The sequence below is a fragment of the Nycticebus coucang genome, chromosome 5 (genome assembly GCF_027406575.1).
Source record: "Nycticebus coucang isolate mNycCou1 chromosome 5, mNycCou1.pri, whole genome shotgun sequence".
Lineage (NCBI taxonomy): Eukaryota > Metazoa > Chordata > Mammalia > Primates > Lorisidae > Nycticebus > Nycticebus coucang.
This window is the reverse complement of record NC_069784.1, coordinates 140,895,403-140,914,524: the sequence shown is the minus strand read 5'-3', so window position 1 is coordinate 140,914,524 and position 19,122 is coordinate 140,895,403. Positions and strand designations below refer to the sequence as shown.

At 45.6% G+C, this 19,122-nt stretch overlaps 1 protein-coding gene across 2 annotated transcripts in view; it reads right to left on the bottom strand.

The window, feature by feature from the left end:
* Nucleotides 1-19,122, bottom strand: part of SMOC2 (SPARC related modular calcium binding 2) — a 174,522-nt gene that overhangs the window by 70,061 nt on the left and 85,339 nt on the right. Inside the window, exons 5-7 of one of the 2 annotated variants that reach the window (XM_053592572.1) lie at nucleotides 18,554-18,601; nucleotides 15,680-15,763; nucleotides 14,111-14,185 (exon numbers count right to left, since the gene is read on the bottom strand). In XM_053592572.1, coding sequence (XP_053448547.1) covers nucleotides 14,111-14,185; nucleotides 15,680-15,763; nucleotides 18,554-18,601 — 207 coding nt within the window. The remainder of the gene's footprint in view (nucleotides 1-14,110; nucleotides 14,186-15,679; nucleotides 15,764-18,553; nucleotides 18,602-19,122) is intronic. The other variant, XM_053592573.1, reaches the window with a different exon arrangement.

The following is a 19,122-nucleotide window of genomic DNA, read 5'->3' as shown; positions in this document are numbered from 1 at the left end:
AATAAGTCATGATCTTTAAAACTTTTTGCAGCTCACATAAGATCCTCTCAGGCACACCGGTTGAGAATCACTGCTCTAAACTAAAGCCAGACTCTTCCTCCACGGTAGTAATTTGCTGCAGGTGCACAGGGGACTAAATTCCCAGCCGGCCTTCTGGTCAGGGCGCCCACAAGCCTATCTGTCCCGTGGAATGTGAGGGATGCAACTGTTCCACTTCTAGGTGGGCTTTCCCTTCCTGGAACTGATGTCCTTGGATGTAAGGCCCAGGAGGATTGGGGTCACAGAGGGGAGGCACCTGGATCCCTACATGACCACGTGGAGAATTCGCCACTAACTCAGTGCCCTACAGGGAAAGGGGCAGGACATTATCTGGCAAAACATTGCCCTGCGGAGCTGCAGAGAGCCTGAATGGTGGGGATGTCTTTCTACAGGCTCAGCTACCCTGCTTGCTGACCCGACTGGTCATTCAGAAATGTATGCCTTCAGCGATATACTGGGACATCAGCAAGTCACCTGGATCTTCACTCACAGTTTAGATGGATTTTTGCATTTTTTATGTGTGCTATGTAAAAAGGGAAAATATCTCCTCACACCTAACACGAGGACCTCATGAACACAGGCCGTCCCACAGGAGCATACCGCCGAGGGCGGGCGGGGGTAGGAGAGGGAGCATTCTCTCCCTGATGTTATCTGAAGCTCTGAGGGATGTAGTGACACCATCTTCAAGCCTGTTTGTGAGTACACAGGACCTTCGCATCACTCAAATGTTCTATGTTTTGATGCAGATGTTGAATGTTGAACATATGGTCATCATTGAACATATGACTGAATACGATCTTTTGAAATGCTTTCAAATGATGACTTCTTGCGTTGCTTTTTCATCTTAAGCACACCAGCCTGGTGTATTCTGGCGTGTCACTAGTGTGATTTTAGTCTCTATTTGCCCGAGACAAATGTGGGATGCAGGCATAGTGGGGGAAGATGCCGAACATAAAGAAACACAGCTAGAATAAAGGTCAGCTCTGTTAGAGGCACTGAGCTATTGTCAGGTAAAAACAATCAATCATGCTCAGTTGTAACATGATTCCTGGGGAATGAATCAGATTCCTCAGCAAACGAGTTAACATTTTTTGACTCCTGGGGCCAGGCGCAATGGCTCATGCCTGTAATCCCAGCACTTGGGAGGCCAAGGTGGATGGATTGCCTGAGTTCACAGGTTTGAGCCAGCCTGAGCAAGAGTGAGACCCCGTCCTCTAAAATTAGCCAGGCACTGTGGTGGGTGTCTGTAGTCCCAGATACTCAGGAAGCTGAGGCAAGAGAATTGCTTGAGCCCAAGCGTGTGAGGTTGCTGTGAGCTGTGATGCCACAGCACTCTACTGAGGGAGACATAGGGAGACTCTGTTTCTTAAAACAAACAAACAAACAAAACATTTTTTGACTCCTGGTGCAATCTTAGCTCATCACAGCTGCGGAAACACAGCAGGCACAGCAGAGTCCTTGTGAGTCACTGCTGGACAAAGGTGAGCAGTGAAGAGCAATGACCTCGTTAACTGCATTCCATTAGGGAGGAGGAAGGCCTGGTAAACATATTACCCACCCAACATATCTGCTCACAGCTAGGGAAGGAGTGGGCGTTGACAGCAAGACACGGGTAGAGAAAAGAGCCGCTGGCCCGCGCTCCTGGGCTACATGATAGAGGCATCCTGGCATTGTGTTTCCTGAGGGACCCTCCATCACTGCTTCAGTACCAGTCCTCCCTGAGTCTTCACGCTAACATGTGTGAGGACCATTGAAACAGAATCTCTATGAAACCAGTTCAGGTACATTTCCCTTCTCAAGGGTACGAAGCAAAAGAATGTGTTTCACTTGCTCCTGCTTCAAGCCAGGTCAGTCCTTGGGACACCACACAGGAACTTCATTGCAGTCGATAAATCTCACTGCCATTTATCTGAGCGTAACAATTTCCCACCCCTGGCTTCTCCAAAACCCAGTCACCTTACAAAGAACACACACACACACACACACACACACACACGAGTACACATCTCAGGAGATGTCCTGAATCCCTGCATCTGTGCAGCCAGGCCCTGCTCTCGGAGTGCACAGCTGGAAGTTAATTCCACTCTCACTCATGGGCTAGACTCCGGCGGGTCCATCCAGACTGCACTCTGGGGGGTTCCTGTGAAGCTGATCTCATCCTCGCCTTGGTAAAGATCAGATGCTGAGACTCAGAGAGGGGAAGTATACCCCTCAAGGTCACACAGTGGGAGCTGCCAGTCTGTGCCTGCACTGTGGGGTTGGGGGAGGATGAGGGAGACCTGAAACCACAGCAATGGCAACCCCTGCAGGAGGGGAGGTCCAAGCAGGCTGAATGAGGGGCAAGGTCACACACATCTGCCCAGTCGGGTTGAATATGGAAGAAGGCGACACACACCCACAATCTCACTGGTTCCCTGTATTCCCTTGTGCATAAAATCTGGGTTCTGGAGCACAGGGCATCCTGACGCACTGTCCAGGTATGTGGGTTCTGCCCCTCTCTTCTGCCTCCCTTGGGGCCATGGGGTTATCCTGAGTTGAACAGGGAGGAGACTCCACGCTGCTTGCAGGGGCCAGAGGGGAGACACAGAGCTCTCAGGTGAGCTTCTGCCCTGTGCTATGTGCCATGAAGTCACATCCAGAACCTTCTCCCTCCCAAAGTATAGGCCTGGTGAGAAGAGAAATGCCCACACCTGACGGGCTGGCCCTTGGACAGACGCAACTGCATACAGACACTCTGTGCCGTGGTTATGGGTCTGCAAAAAAACCTTTAATCCCAGACTTCATTAATTCAATGGTGAATTGAATCTCATTTTTAGAAAATACAGTTAAGTCAAATAGCCTCCTTTGTATGGCGAGCGCTCCAAGGCCTGTGTGCCTCTCCCTGAGTGTTTTCAGTCCCTGGGGTCTAGTTCTCTTGTCTGTCCTGTCTGTCTTCTTTGTTTATGTTGAAATGCTGGGTCCTGGTTATTGAACTGCAGTCTGACTGCATATCAAAGTCTGAGAATTAAATATGATTGAAATTACGAAAATTAATTATCAGAATTAGGAAAATCAGATAAATTCAGCCATGCATATTTTAGGTAGGTTAATTAATTTTTTTAAATAACATCCTTTTAAAGACCATGCTAAGAGGAGGTATTTGATTTATTTCTTTTTTTATTTTTTAATTTTTTTGTAGAGACAGAGTCTCACTTTATGACCCTTGGTAGAGTGCTGTGGCATCACACAGCTCACAGCAACCTCCAACTCCTGGGCCCAGGAGATTCTCTTACCTCAGCCTCCAGAGTTGCTGGGATGATAGGCTCTTGCCACAACACCTGGACATTTTTCTGTTACAGTTTGGCCGGGTTTGAACTTGCCACCCTCGGTATATGGGTCCAGCGTCCTACCCACTGAGCCACAGTTGTCACACCTATTTGATTTCTTTTGATACAGTATTTTTATTTCCTCAAATGATCAAAACTTTAAAACTTAATAATTTAATTGATGTTTTTATAATGTCATATTCAAAAACAGAATGAAAAAAACTAATTAAAAGTAAAGTATATTTTGTATTGTTTTCCCCTGAGGAATGCAATTTAGCATGATTTATAGTAGAATCAAAAGACAATTATCTTTTGGCACTAATTTTAATATGTGCAATAAAACAAAAATTACCAACCATGAATAAAGCATTGTGGTATTTCCACTGGGGGTTCTATAAAACTGCGGCCATCCTGACATCAAGGGACTCCAGACATAAAGCAGGGCTCTTTTTAACGGCCTAGGGAGGGAGACGTATTTTTCTGCCGAGGAGGAGGATTTTCACAGATGACAAAACATGGGCCTTTATGTTTTTCTGGCTCACAGGCACAATTTTAAAGGTCGATAAATGAAGAGGCCGGCACAGCTCTGGGTCATCAGGGGACAGGATGGAAGGTGAGGGCCCTGGCCTGCTGTCTGCAGCAGGAGGCAGGGACCCCACGGCCCCGAGGGTCAGCAGGCTCATCTCTGGTCCCAAAGGACCCTTAGGTTTTGGAAAAGCCTTGGACAGTGGGAGAACCTTGGTGCTTTGATATATGAAGATTGGGTACTACACAGGGTGCTGCTGGGACTAAGTTGGAGCAGCTGTGGACCCCTTGGTCTCCTGTCCCTGCTGGCCAGTGGCTCAGGCTCCATCCAGAAGGGAAGAAGACACACTGCCAGGAAGGGCCTGCTCAGGGTCTGCTGAAGGCGCAGAGACCCAGCCTGCCCCCACTGCTGCGCCGCGCCCCAGCTGGAGCCCCTTGCTGGGAGCTCACTGGAGCCTCTGCCCGGCACTATCCAGCCCTGGTTTTCTACTGAACACACAGTAGAGCCCCTTTTAAAACTGCCTGAAGACTCGTGCCCTGGGGACCATGTGCCCTGCTTCAGGGACAGCCACAGCAGCCTAAGATACCAGGCAAAGAGAGACTAGTTTCAGGACCGACCTGGGGGTCCCCCAGGACCAAACTCTGATAGAAGCAAAGACAAATCCCTGCCCTGGACAAAGCATCATAGGCGTTGTTCAGCTATGGGTCTGAGTCAGGGGGTCACACTGGAGAAAGAAGGGTTGTCTGGGGCCACACATTAAATACACAAACACCAACAACCGCTGATGAGCAAAACTAAAGGTCTGTACGTGATTTCAATGCCATCTGCCACCACGATAAGCAAAAAAGAACTCATGTAATCCACATGAGGCCTCTGGGCTACAGGCTGGACGCCCCCTCACTCCAGGGAAGTAGTGTTCAGTGGACAGGCGGCAGGCTCACATTACGTGCTGCCAGACTGAACCAGCCCAGCCAGCAGCCAAGAACCTGAATGGCTGCCCAACTGCAGACCACCACATCTGCAACCAGCCAGGGGACTGTGCAAGGATCCACGTCGGGCAGGTCATCCTGATATTCACAGGGGTGTCCACCTCCCACAGGTCCCAGCAAAGGCCTTGTGACCTGAGCTGACCTCTCCATGCCTGAAGCTAAGCAAGTGCAGGCTGCCCAGGGCCTCCTGGGTGGGGCCAGCCCAGCCCACGGCTTCTAGCTTCCCACTTGTCTTAAGTTCACGTTCCTTTTTCTTCATCCCCTCCACACCCTCTTCAGCACTACATCGAGGCCCAGGGCAGGACCCTCAAAACACTGATTAATTGGTAGAAATGGAGAGGAGAGTTTTAACCTGAATTTAAGAAGTCTTTGTACTTAGAGCAAAGATGGTATGATGGTGGCGATCTGGTTTTTGGTATTCTGTGGAAGTCGCGGCTCCAGAAGCGAGTCTGATAACAGCAAGCAGGTTCCCATTCTTGGTTTTTGGTGAAAGACAGCGATGCTACACGGGAGTCCAGACACAGTCATTTTAAGGACAATTTTTCAGTGCACTCATCCACTGAATAATCTCCCTCCAAAATTTTACAAAACCAGCCTTATGTTAATTTCAACTTCTTCCCGTTTTGTCAAATTCTCTTTCCCACTGGGTGTGTCACCATCACCATGGCAAATGATGGGAACCAGTACCTGCCACGTGGACAGCCAAGTGAACCCATCTCCTGACTCTGGAGGTAAGAGCTAGATGCTTTTGTTCCAAAAGGTCACAATCACATGTCTTTTCTCTAAAGAAATCGAGTTTTTTATTATGCATGGACTATAGACCGCTGAGCACATGGGTCTTTGTAATTCATGGAGAGTACCCCTGTAATTCTGTGATGATCTTAACAGATTGTCCAGCTGAGAAAAAAATTGCAGTGTCCTCTTCAATACTCCAGACTGGGTATGAAGGAAACCAGGCAGAAATCCAGAAAGTGCTCAGTGTGCCACAGGAAGAGGGCCAAGGAGATTTATATCTGATTAATAAGTGGATGTATGAATAAATTTCATATGATTAAAAAGCATCTTGCAAAATGTCTTATCTGATAAAAATCTTATAATCAATTTGTGTATATTCTGATGAACAGAATAATAAAACTGAGTTTAATAAGATAATTCAAGATAGTAAAAGCACACTCAATTTTATATTGACAGGGAAAAAATAACAATACCTTCTCAAGTAACAGCAACTTAACATTTTACTTGTTTAATTAATATTTTTTGATTCACATAATGGAAGTGATATTCTTACTAAATGAACCGAAAGGAGAATATTTTATTTATATTTATGTTGTAGTTCAGTCAAAATAATTTCAATAGTCAAACTGCAGTGGCACTTAAATTAGCTCCCTTTCTAGAATCCATTTGGTTACTTTTCTTTGTTTCCCTTAGCTTATTTAGAAAGAACGGCAAACATCGAGACACCTTTGGAGCATAGGAAGATGCAACTCTCTCTCAAAAGTTTAATAAATGAATATTTACTGGGTAGTGGCTGTGTGTAATCTTTCGTAGACCAGGAGAACTTTACTTTTGCTCTTATTTTCATTTTGCCAATCATATTCTATGTATATGGCAACAAAATTAATGTATTGTTTTCAAAAGACTTATGGGGAAAGCACTACTTTTAGCTGATATAAAGAAGCATCAGAGAAAACAAGAAAACAATGCATTTCCAGTTTGGCCTTCTCTACAGAACGTGAGGGAATATTTACTGACAAGCTATGTAAATTTTTGAAAATAGAAAATAATAAACAAGTCACAAATTATTTATGTTTTGTTAAATAAATGTGTCTATATTTGCCAAAGATGATTATAAGTTAAACTATTATTTTAACATAAAAGTTAAATACAAATGTAATGATTCTGATGTTTGAAATTTCCATGACAACAACGGTCATTCTGCAAACTCTACAATGATTTCTCATTTCATTGTTTAAACTTAATAAATTAAATACTATTTTTAATGTCTTAAAAATACCAACTAGGTCTTTCTTCAGACTCTTAAAAGAACATGTGTCTGGACAAACAGCACTAAACAAATATATAACCCATAACTTTAAGCTCCATGTCTACAATCAGTTCAATGTCTTCCTTTTGTGTTCCCCTCACTTTGGCTGATTTAAATCAAATTATAATGTGGGGTAACTTACATAAACTGGAATTTCCTGAAACATTATTTTCAATCCTACTAAATACTCAAAGCCTGCTCAGTTTTTGTTGGTTAATTATAATTGGCAGGTCTTGTAAATGCTTGGAAATCTGGTAATAGCAAGTGAAAAGAGAAACTCAGAAGTGTCTTTCCACGAGCTGATATAAAACTTTCTATGCCAAAAGGATGTCCTACCAAAAATTAAACTTCTTTTTAAAGAAATACATCTTGCTGGTTATGTTGTTTATACTAGTCTCATATTTGCTTTTCAAATGAAGTTTAGGAGTAGCCATATTGCTTTCAGGATCTACCAGTAGAAACATACAGTGTTTTAATTTAAATTTCACAAGTGAAAAAACAAAAAACAAAAACCGGACTGAAGCCAGCTTCCCACAGAGGCTCCCATCCAGAAAGAGAGTTAAAGGACAGAAATTTAGCAAGTAACTTGGTGGATTTGAGCTGCACCAAGAGTGAAGGTTGAAGAACGCACATCAACCCCACTGAGGCGAGCTGCAACCCCAAGGATAAAAACAAAAGGTACAAAATCCATCACCAAGCAGACGGGAGTCCCCTCCCCCATGAGAATGGCTCAAAGTGCCCCACAAACAAACAAGCAGAGTTCAAAGTTCCTCCCACTACACTCCACAGGAGAGACACTCTAAAAACTGGACCTACCTCCCCTACTAGGGTGCCACGGCATTCTCCTGACAGGCATAAAACTGTATATATTCTCTACCTGCAACTCTGAGCTCCCAGCTCTCCCCTCCACTCTCACTCTGAGATCTCGAGGCCTGTCCCCCAGGAGTCCAGATTCTTGGGTGATTTCTCGAGGGGTGTGGACAGGGCCTAAACTGCAGCTGGTCAGTGCTGACTCTGGGGCACAGGAGTGAGGAGAGGACAGTTGGCTGGGAGGGAACCATGCCGGAGCGGCAGTGCCCCGAGGCACAGAGCAGCAGCCATCTTTTAGCAACAATAGGGCTCACTCCCGGATATTCCAAAGCCACAACCCCTGTCTCCCTGGGCAACCAGAGGAGGCAGGGCATCTACTCAGGTGGCAACTACCATGGAACAGATCTGGGACGGAAACACAGGCCCTGTGAGTAAAGGGTTTGCCTGAGTTGGTACCGGCCTGGGTGGAGTGCAGGGACTAGAAACGCACATGCAGAGCTGGGAAGTTCCCAGGGCGGGGCTGACCCAGAGGACGGCTTTACTGAGCCTAAGACGCACCCGGCCCTCAGGGGATCATCAGCCTATAGACAAAGGAAGACAGGAGGCTAGAACTGACAGGTAACCGAATACAAACCTGTAGGAGCAAAGACAGGGCATGAGGTGCAGGCTCTGGGAACTCAAAACAGCTTCGCTTCTGGAGGGGAATTTAGCAGGGACAGAAACAAATTCCCTCAAAGTTGTTCTGTTCTGTTCTGTCAGTAATATCATCAGGGACAGGGCTAGAACTGAGTGAACACCCCCCAGCCTCCATCAAGTGCCCGAGGTTGTCAGGCCTCACCTCCCCCTGCTAGATAGAGACAGAGCGCAGCGGCCTGGCTGAGCAGAAATAGATTTCCTTGTGATTCAAGCAGGTGCAAACCCCTGGAATATCTGTTCATTACAGGCAACTGGGTCACAGCCCGGTGGGGCTATCAGTGACTGGGTGTGACAGAGGTGCAAGGTGGGGAAGGAGGCATCAACTTTCCCAGACTGATCTATTTGCTGGGTGGCTCCTCCTGACTCCACGCAGCACTGGAGCAAGTCATATCTGAGTAATCACCAGACCCCTGCGATCCAGTTGCCAGAGACTTTTTAGACTCTCCCACCTGAGACAGGTGCTGACTGAGACAATTTTATTTGGACCTTTCAACTGAGCCAATTGCCTGAGGACTATTCAGGTGGTGCCTTGGGTGTGTGGTTGTAGGAAGGTTTGATTTTCCTTTTCCAATTGTTGCCTGTGGGGTGCGGGGTGACTTAATTGCTGGTATTTCTCCACAGTTGAGACTTCAACCCAGAGTAACTGTTTCACTAGGGTCAAACAGAGACCAGATGAAAACAAGACAGAACCACTTGGCCCCACCACACCAAACAGGTCCCCAGTTTCTCAGGCCATAGCACTGTATGGGTTCTAGACAAAGCTCCAGGGAAAAAAAATCACATGGTGTAAAACAATCATGGGGTGGAATCAGCGGAAAAACTCTGGTAACATGAATAACCAGAATAGATCAACCCCCCTCCCCTCCCCCAGGAAAGATATGGCAGATGTAACTGAAGATCCCATTCATAAACAGCTGGCCAATATGTCAGAAATCAAATTCAGAATTTGGATTGCAAACAAGATTAATAGAATAGAGGAAAATTTGGAATTAGAAATTCGAGGAGAGCGCCGGCCCCATATACCGAGGGTGGCGGGTTCAAACCCAGCCCCGGCTGAACTGCAACAAAAAAATAGCCAGGCACTGTGGTGGGCGCCTGTAGTCCCAGCTACTTGGGAGGCTGAGGCAAGAGAATCGCTTAAGCCCAGGAGTTGGAGGTTGCTGTGAGCTGTGTGATGCCACGGCACTCTACCGAGGGCCATAAAGTGAAACTCTGTCTCTACAAAAAAAAAAAAAAAAGAAATTCGAGGAGAAATTCAAAAGTTGTCTCAAGAATTTAACAAATTTAAAGACAAAACCACCAAAGATTTTGAAGCACTGAAGCAAGATTTTGCAGCCCTCAAAGATCTGAAAAATACAGTAGAATCCCTCAGTAACAGAGTGGAGCAAGCAGAAGAAAGGATTTCTGACATTGAAGACAAAGCCATTGAACGCTCCCAAACTCTCAAAGAGGAAGAGAAATGGAGAGCAAAAATGGGTCATTCTCTCAGAGAGCTCTGGGATAATTCAAAGAAGGGTAATATCTGCCTCATTGGAATCCCTGAAAGTGATGAAGTGGCCTCACTAGGCACAGAGGCCCTTCTCCATGAAATTATGAAAGAGAATCTTCCAGACATGCCAAGAGATTCTGAAATTCAGATATCAGACAGTTTCAGAACCCCAGCACGACTCAGTCCCAATAAGACATCCCCCAGGCATATCATAATTAACTTCACTAAAGTTAACATGAAGGAGAAAATTCTGAAAGCAGCCAGACCTAAGAAATCCATTACCTACAAAGGGAAGAATATTAGAATGACTACAGATCTCCCTGCTGAAACTTTTCAAGCCAGAAGAGGGTGGTCATCAACTTTTAATCTCCTAAAGCAAAATAACTTTCAACCCCGGATCCTGTATCCAGCTAAACTGAGTTTCATTTATGATGGAGAAATTAAATACTTTAAAGACATTCATATGTTGAAGAAATTTGCCATAACCAAACCAGCTCTTCAGGATATTTTCAGACCTATCCTCCATAAAGACCAGCCCAATTCTCTACCACAAAAGTAAATTCACTCAGAAACTTTTGATCAAACTCCAACTTCCACAGTGGCGAAAGGATTAAAAATGTCCACTGGACTTTCAAAAAACTCGATACTCAAAATTTTACCAGACTTATCAATATTCTCCATGAATGTGAATGGCTTAAACTGTCCTCTAAAGAGGCACAGGTTAGCTGACTGGATGCAAAAACTCACACCAGATATTTGCTGCATACAAGAGTCACATCTTACCATAAAAGACCAATACAGACTCAGGGTGAAAGGATGGGTCAACCATATTTCAGGCAAATGGTAATTGGAAAAAAGCAGGTGCTGCAATTCTATTTGTAGATACAATAGGCTTTAAACCAACAAAAGTAAGGAAGGATAAGAATGGTCACTTCATATTTGTTAAGGGTAATACTCAATATGATGAGTCATGGAAAAAGCCCAAGTGCCCATTGACCCACGAATGGATTAATAAATTGTGGTATATGTACACCATGGAATATTATGCAGCCTTAAAGAAAGATGGAGACTTTACCTCTTTCATGTTTACATGGATGGAGCTGGAACATATTCTTCTTAGCAAAGTATCTCAAGAATGGAAGAAAAAGTATCTAAAGTACTCAGCCCTACTATGAAACTAATTTATGGCTTTCACATGAAAGCTATAACCCAGTTATAACCTAAGAATAGGGGGAAGGGGGAAAGGGAGGGGAGGGAGGTGGGCAGAGGGAGGGTGATTGGTGGGATTACACCTGCGGTGCATCTTACAAGGGTACATGTGAAACTTAGTAAATGTAGAATATAAATGTCTTAACACAATAACTAAGAAAATGCCAGGAAGGCCATGTTAATCAGTGTGATGAAAATATGTCAAATGGTCTATAAAACCAGTGTATGGTGCCCCATGATCGCATTAATGTACACAGCTATGATTTAATAAAAAAAAAAAAGAAGAAAGAAAATACATAAATAGCCATAGGACACACACACACACAAAATTTTTACAAGCTCTAACTTGTATGACACAGAAGCAAGCGAAATAAGATAACTTTTGAAAATAGGGTGACAAAAACAAAGAAAATTCCGTCTCAAAATTTCATAAGAGAAGTCTAGAAGCTGATACTTTATACAGTAGGGACACTTGTTCACAATCATTTCTGAAAAAAATTATATAAATATGTTTTTTAATTTTCCTGTTATTTGTGTGCGTGTATCTGACGGGCAATGACTTGTATTTTGCCCTTCTCATCTCAGCCAAGAAGGATGAAAAGAAGGCTCCGTCAGTGACAGATGCAGCTAAGTCAGAGACTCAGGAGTGAGAGGAGTGAGTGAGAACCCTGTGGGCAGAGACCACACAAGAAGAGCACTGGGCCCTCCCTACCTGACCTCCACTCTGAGCCCCCTCAGCTGCCTCCTGCAGCTGTGAACCAGCGAGCACTCCCACCAGGCAGGGTTCTGGAGGTCTCCACCTGACCTCCACTCTGAGCCCCCTCAGCTGCCTCCTGCAGCTGTGAACCAGCGAGCACTCCCACCAGGCAGGGTTCTGAGGTCTCCACCTGACCTCCACTCTGAGCCCCCTCAGCTGCCTCCTGCAGCTGTGAACCAGTGAGCACTCCCACCAGGCAGGGTTCTGAGGTCTCCACCTGACCTCCACTCTGAGCCCCCTCAGCTGCCTCCTGCAGCTGTGAACCTGCGAGCACTCCCACCAGGCAGGGTTCTGAGGTCTCTACCTGACCTCCACTCTGAGTCCCCCTCAGATGCTTCCTGCAGCTGTGAACCAGCGAGCACGCCCACCATGCACAGTTCTGAGGTCTCCACCTGACCTCTACTCTGAGTCCCCCTCAGATACCTCCTACAGCTGTGAACCAGCGAGCACCATGCAGGGTTCTAAGGTCTCCACCTGACCTCCACTCTGAGTCCCCCTCAGATGCCTCCTGCAGCTGTGACCAGCGAGCACCATGCAGGGTTCTAAGGTCTCCACCTGACCTCCACTCTGAGTCCCCCTCATATGCCTCCTGCAGCTGTGACCAGCGAGCACCATGCAGGGTTCTAAGGTCTCCACCTGACCTCCACTCTGAGTCCCCCTCATATGCCTCCTGCAGCTGTGACCAGCGAGCACCATGCAGGGTTCTAAGGTCTCCACCTGACCTCCACTCTGAGTCCCCCTCAGATGCCTCCTGCAGCTGTGAACCAGCGAGCACGCCCACCGTGCACGGTTCTGAAGTCTCCACCTGACCTCTACTCTGAGTCCCCCTCAGATACCTCCTACAGCTGTGAACCAGCGAGCATTCCCACCATGCAGGGTTCTGAGGTCTCCACCTGACCTCCCCTCTGAGCCCCCTCAGACGCCTCCTGCAGCTGTGAACCAGCGAGCACTCCCACCATGCAGGGTTCTGAGGTCTCCACCTGACCTCCTCTCTGAGCCCCCTCAGATGCCTCCTGGAGCTATGAATTAGCAAGCACTCTCACTGGGCAGGGTTCCGAGGTAGCGGGTCAAATACTAGGACTCAGGCATTTCTTTTCTAAAATCCTTTAAAGGATGAGCCAGTCAGGAGTACAGGTGAGAGAAAAGAGAATTCAGCTACTCTTAGGATTCTAAATTTTAGTAAACCTTTTGGTTTTTCGGTAAGTAGATGTTAAAAACACACTTTGAAGAAAAACACGTAACTGCAGATAATGAAGCATTAAGGCAAACAAAGCCTTCCTCTGTGAATATTTGCAATTTTTTTCACTCAAAGCTGATCATAGAAAACTCATGTTAAAGATTCTGTCCTCCCTCAGCAGCCCTGCCTCTTTGACCCTAGTAAGAATTGGTGAAATCTCCATTTGGAACGGCAAGAAGTGTACAGCAGTCACCCAGAGCTTACCTGAGAAAGACAGAGCGCCGGTTTTCGTGAAAATAGTCAAAACCACTAAGGACGGAGCACCTGCTACTTGTCCACAAAATATCAGAATAGTCAGTTTCAAATGGCAGAAGTTCTACAAGGCACTGGTTTATAGCAAACATAACCCACAAAATTGGATGGACTTTAAAATAACCAAATGTTTTGACATCTCTGAAATTAAGTCTAAAGGAAATAGTAATGAACATTTGGATTTTATACCTAAAACTATAGTTTGTTTGACATATACAGAGACATTTTTTGAAGAATTTTAAAAATTTAATTAAGACGACTAAATTTGAAATATACTTTGGTGGTTGAGCTGGAAGAATTATTTTCATGATTCAGTAGCCAAGGAAAAAGACATATAGCTGACTCTTCAACAGCAAAGGTCTGGACTGCATGGGTCCAGTTATACACAAGTTTCCTTTCACCTCTGCCCCAAACAGCAAGACCCCTTCCCCTCCCCTCCCCTCCCCTCCCCTGCCCTCCTCTCCCCTCCCCCTCCCCTCCTCTTCCCTTCCCCTTCCCCCTCATCTTCCCCTCTCCTCCCCTCCCATCCCCCTCCCCTGTCCTCCCCTCCTCTCCCCTCCCCTCCTCCTCCATCTTCCTCTCCCCTACCTTGCATTACTCAGTGTGAAGGTGACGACCATGAAGACCTTTACAATTACCCATGTCTGTTTAATGACCAATAACTGTGCTTCCTCTTAATTTTCCTAGAGGCATTTTTTTTTTCTCCAGTTTACTTTATTGTAAGAATGTGGTCTATAATACAGGTCACCCATCTTACCTGAATTCTTGTTGGTTTTGTTCTGTCGACTTTTAACCTGCTCAGTCCAGAGGGTGGGATATCGTGACGCGATATCTAGGGAACCACAGGGAGATGGTGACTGTTTTGATCTCATTATAAAAGCACAAAGTTCTGCAATTAAACATTTCAGCAAAAAACTTTGATAAAATAAATGCACTTTGTGATTTTTTTAAAGAAACTGTTAAAATTATTATATGTGTGAGACGAAGAAAATAATAATCTAGTATTTAAAATATTATTTTAGCATATTTTTCTTTATCCAAATGTATAATTAAAAAGCCATTTGGATCCAGACAGGTTTTACTTTAAAATAAGTGGGTTTTAGGACAGAATCTCCATGTACAAAAACATATCCTTGTGTGGTAAAGACGGTTACTTGCATAACACACATGGTTTTTGCTCAGTTAAAAGATACATATTGCTGCTAGATGTAATATGTATAACTTTTGCCTAAAACTTTCCAGGAACACATCTTTTGTAGTAAGATTAATAAGCAAAATTGCAATTCTATTTCTACTGGGTCACTGTTACGCCTCTGAGAACACAGACTGGGGGTTTGAATTTCCATCTGCCATTTCCACCCACATGGCCATAGGCAAATGATCTCTGTGACGTCCCGGTGGCCTGGTACCTGGCTGGAAGGCTGGATGAGCGAACAGCAGAGCACAAGGGACTCTCTTAGTGCCAGCAAGCTGTCAGCCACCAGCTACTGTGACTGTTGTTACTTTAGAGGCTCCACACAACTCTATATTCCAAATCTTTGATTTATTTATAATGTGAATGTTTTATACTTTACCTTCAAATCCTGTTGCCCTTTAACCTGAGAATCTGTTATACCTTAGCAAATACCTAAGACAGCTTCTCAAAGGTAAAAATCGGACATCTACCCTTGTTACGACCGCTTAGCAAGGCGTGAAGCATGAACAGGGAAAATGGCATAGGTGAGACCACAGCTTTTTGAGTTCAATTGCACAGTTTATAATTTATATTATCACAATTATAAAATGTTAACTCCAAAATGTTTGTTCAAAAAGTAAAACTATCAGTGCTCAGCTAATGAAAAACACTATGGGAATATTTAAAAGCCCCCAGACCCAAAGTCATCAGGAAAAATAGTGGGTGCCTCATTAGTTGGAAGCAGCCCAACACAACGGATTTTTGTTTGTTACTTTGCTGCGCTGTCTGTATTTAAGGTGTACAAGGTGGTGCTTTGACACACATGGACATGGCGGAATTACTTCTGCAAATTAACATGCAAAATTAACATGCCCGTCAGCCAGGCATCTGCCCTTGTGTGTGGGGTTCAGAAATTCTCAGGGTAGGAGACACGGTCATCACTGTGTCCCTGGCTCTGCCCTCGCCCACCCTTCCCTTCCACTCCATCCATGTGCTCCTCTCCCCGTGTAAGACAGCTCTCCCCCATGTCTGCCTGCTACAGGGCACTGTGCATGCCGCCCCCTCCCCTCTGCCTAACCTCCCTGCACTGTGCATGCCGCCCCTTCCCTGCTGCCTGACCTCCCTGCACCGCCTCCCAACCCTGCAGCTCACCTTCCTCATCCCCTTGAGGGTGTGTCTCCAACGCTGGAGCCGCGGCATCATCTGAATTCAGAACGGAAAAGATTTGCAAGGAGACTACAATTATGAGAGTAAGTGACGTAAGTGTGCATACCGGATGGATGCAAGGATTTGCATGCAGCCCCTCCCCAGAGTTACCAACACCTCCCAGCCCCCAGCACAGGCGCAGAGGCCCAGGCTTGAATGAGACAACACCCTGGTGCTTTGAGGAGCTGCCACTTAGGCCAAAACTGAGTTCCAGGAGGGAAATGTTCAGTGAGGCTCTAAACTGGGGGAGCCAGTGATGGGGCATAGGGCAGACAAGGCACAAAAATAATTAGGGAAGGGAAGCCAAGTCAGAGAGGCCGTGAGCTCTGGTCACCAGAGGTCATGAGATAGGTCAGCCGGGCTGGGCAGAGGCTGGAGGCCTCACACCACACCCTCCTGGTTTGCCCAGGTGGGAGGGCATGGATTAGGGTACAGGGACACACACCTGCAGATCTCCATAGAAGGGTGCCCATAAGACCCCAAGGCCATCTAGGGGGCTATAGGGGCCAGAGAATGGAGGGACGCATGGAGTGGACTCTGAGGACCTCCACAGCCACCTCAGATGCTACACGCCTTTCCCACAAATAGTCTTGTGTTAATTAACCTCAAAGCACACTTTGTGAGGAGCTTGGAGACCTAACAAGGGTCCTTCCCCAGATTTTGGGCCCACCAGGAGGCAGTGACAAGGCACTGGTGGGCTCCCAAGAACCACCCTAATGTTTTTACCCAAGCTCGATTACATGACTCCTGGCTATCGCTTGGGATAGAAACATAAGGAAAGAGGAGACAGAAGCAGGGCTGGTGAGGCAGCTACAAATCTCAACCTCCACAGCTGTCCAAAGAATAAAAATGAACTTTCTCGTCAGGATTTTTTTTAGGGGAAAACCAAAAATGGATTTAAAAAAAAAATCATCAGCACTGCTCAATCTCTTGAAAAAAGTTTGTTAACTGTCAAAATGCTGACAAAGACGTAACATCACTTGTTTGAAATGATCAACTCTAACGTGGAAATAGCCATAAACTAGAAATGTTTTGCTCTTAAGTATTTTTAAATATTTTGCAACCTTCTTCTAAGAAGATGCAATGAAATGTGAAACATTTAAAACATATTTAACATATCACAGGTCTTAAGGAAACAAGAAAAAGTCTTAAAAGATCATGTTTGAAAGTTTTTTGGAATGACGACAATCAAATACATTATTTCTCGTGTGCATTTTTGCTGAGACCTAAACAGGTCTTGAAGTCACCATCCTATTCCTAAATCACGAGGCTGTGCCATTCAGGAAACTCAGCTCACTAACCCTGGCCGTGCGGGAGGGCGTGGCCCAGAGGACAGCCTTGAGTGACGGCCGCATCAGAGGTCACCTCTGTCCTTCCTCCCTCCTTTAGCAGGTCAGCCAGAGGCCACACTCCATATCCTCATCCCCAGAATAGCTAATCCCAACACAGCAACCCCACTGCAGCCACCAGACTCAGTCTTAAGGAGATAAAGTGAAACTCTTAGAGAGCCACGGGCTTTCTCTCTGTGTTCCCACTGTTAGAGTTTGCTGAGAGTCTTGATTCATCTGTGATGAGCTTTGTTGCTTAATTTCAAACATTCCTGCTGTGTGTGTGTGTTTCTAAACCAAGGGCTTCAGTGAATGAGACTTGTTCTCCGCTTAAATTCACCTTTGTGCCCAGGTACCAGTTCCCCAGGGGTTTCTCACAGTGGGAATGATATGAACTGTAATGAGCTCATTCTGCAGTTGGAAGATGAGGGCAGGTGTAACCGGGACCTGCTCTGGAAAGTGAGATGTTTCCCCAGCCATGAGGCTTGCTCTGCCCCACGTCACACCCGGGAAATCCTTCCTTTCTCGTGAAGCTGCTCCCACCTCTGAATCCCCGGTGAGCGAGCGCCCTCCACATGGGCTGGCTTCACTCCATCCCTGTTGCACTGCGTCTCAATAACACGCACTTTATACATGAGCCCCAGGGTGGGGACACGCCTGCCAGTCCCTGTACATGAAACTGTCTTCACATTACTTCTCTTATTACTGGGTACTAGACCCTACATCAGAAATAAGAAAAGCATCTAAGATCTTAGTACTAAAACAGAATTTCATTTTGTTTTGAAAATAACCTCAGACTTTAAAGGTTGACATGAGAGGAAAGCATAAATGTGTCCCTGAGATGAAAAGCTAGTTGGCAAGACAGGAGCAGAAGCCCAGGGCCGGGCGTCCTGGCAGGTTCAGGCGACCGAGTGCCACTGAGACAGCAGCCTGGAGGTGTAACGGGAAGACGGCAAATTATCTCAGCTGGTCCAGTTTGTGCCAGCCTCAGAGGCAGTGACTGCAGGACATGGGAAAAGCATTCCTGCTTCTGAGGAGTTGGTGGGCGGAGGATTCTGTGTGGAGCAGGGTGCAGAGCCTGCCAGCTCCAGGGACCCAGCTCAGATGCTCCAGCTGGTGCCAGGCAAGATCTACACGTCGTCCCTACCCAAGCCACGTCTGAGAACCCTGACTTGGACCCAGGGAAACTGGCAATGGGTTGAAGGAATGTTCATTGAAGGAATAAAGAACTGACAAGCTATTTGGGCCCTCAGTGTTCACACCAGCATGTGTTTAAGTTTTAACCTTGAGAAATTATTTTTTTATTTATTTGTGTGTGTGTGTGTTTTTTTTTTTTTTTTTTTTGGCCAGGGCTGGGTTTGAACCCACCACCTCCGGCATATGGGACCGGTGCCCTACTCCTTGAGCCATAGGCGCCGCCCTTGAGAAATTATTTTAAGCCAAGGCTGGGTTAGATGTTATCTATCACCACAGTTCATTTTAAGATAGCTACCTGTTTTTCCTGTGCCTTCCCGTTGGGGTAACTTTTCATTTAGGGAACCTAAGAGATGGAAATAAGAAATGAAATTAGTTTGGAGTAACAAATGGTTATCACAAATTAAACGATACAAATATTTTGCTTCATTTTGAAGAAGGAACAGGGTTTTGGCACTTTCTAGTTAAATTCTGTAAGCTCTTGAGTACCCTGTGGGGACATGGTCACCTAATGTCTGGGATCCCAGACTAAGAAACAGAATTAGATTCCACTTCTGGTGCTAAGTGGTGAATGCGTCCAGGAGGCCTTTCCCCACGTATGACTGTTCCTTCACCGAAAAGGTCACCTTAACACACCTCACCAGGCTGGGTACTGAGGCAAATTAGGTGAAAAACGAAATGTTTTTTAAAATAATAAACTGTTATACAGCTAAAGACAATTAAAAACCCTGGTTTCATCTTGATTCTGATTTATAGATATGAAAATTGAGAAACTACAGGAGTATAGGAATTATACTAACTATAATAATTTGTGCCAGAATTTTTAACATTTATATGATACCAAAAAGATTTATATTATAAATGCAA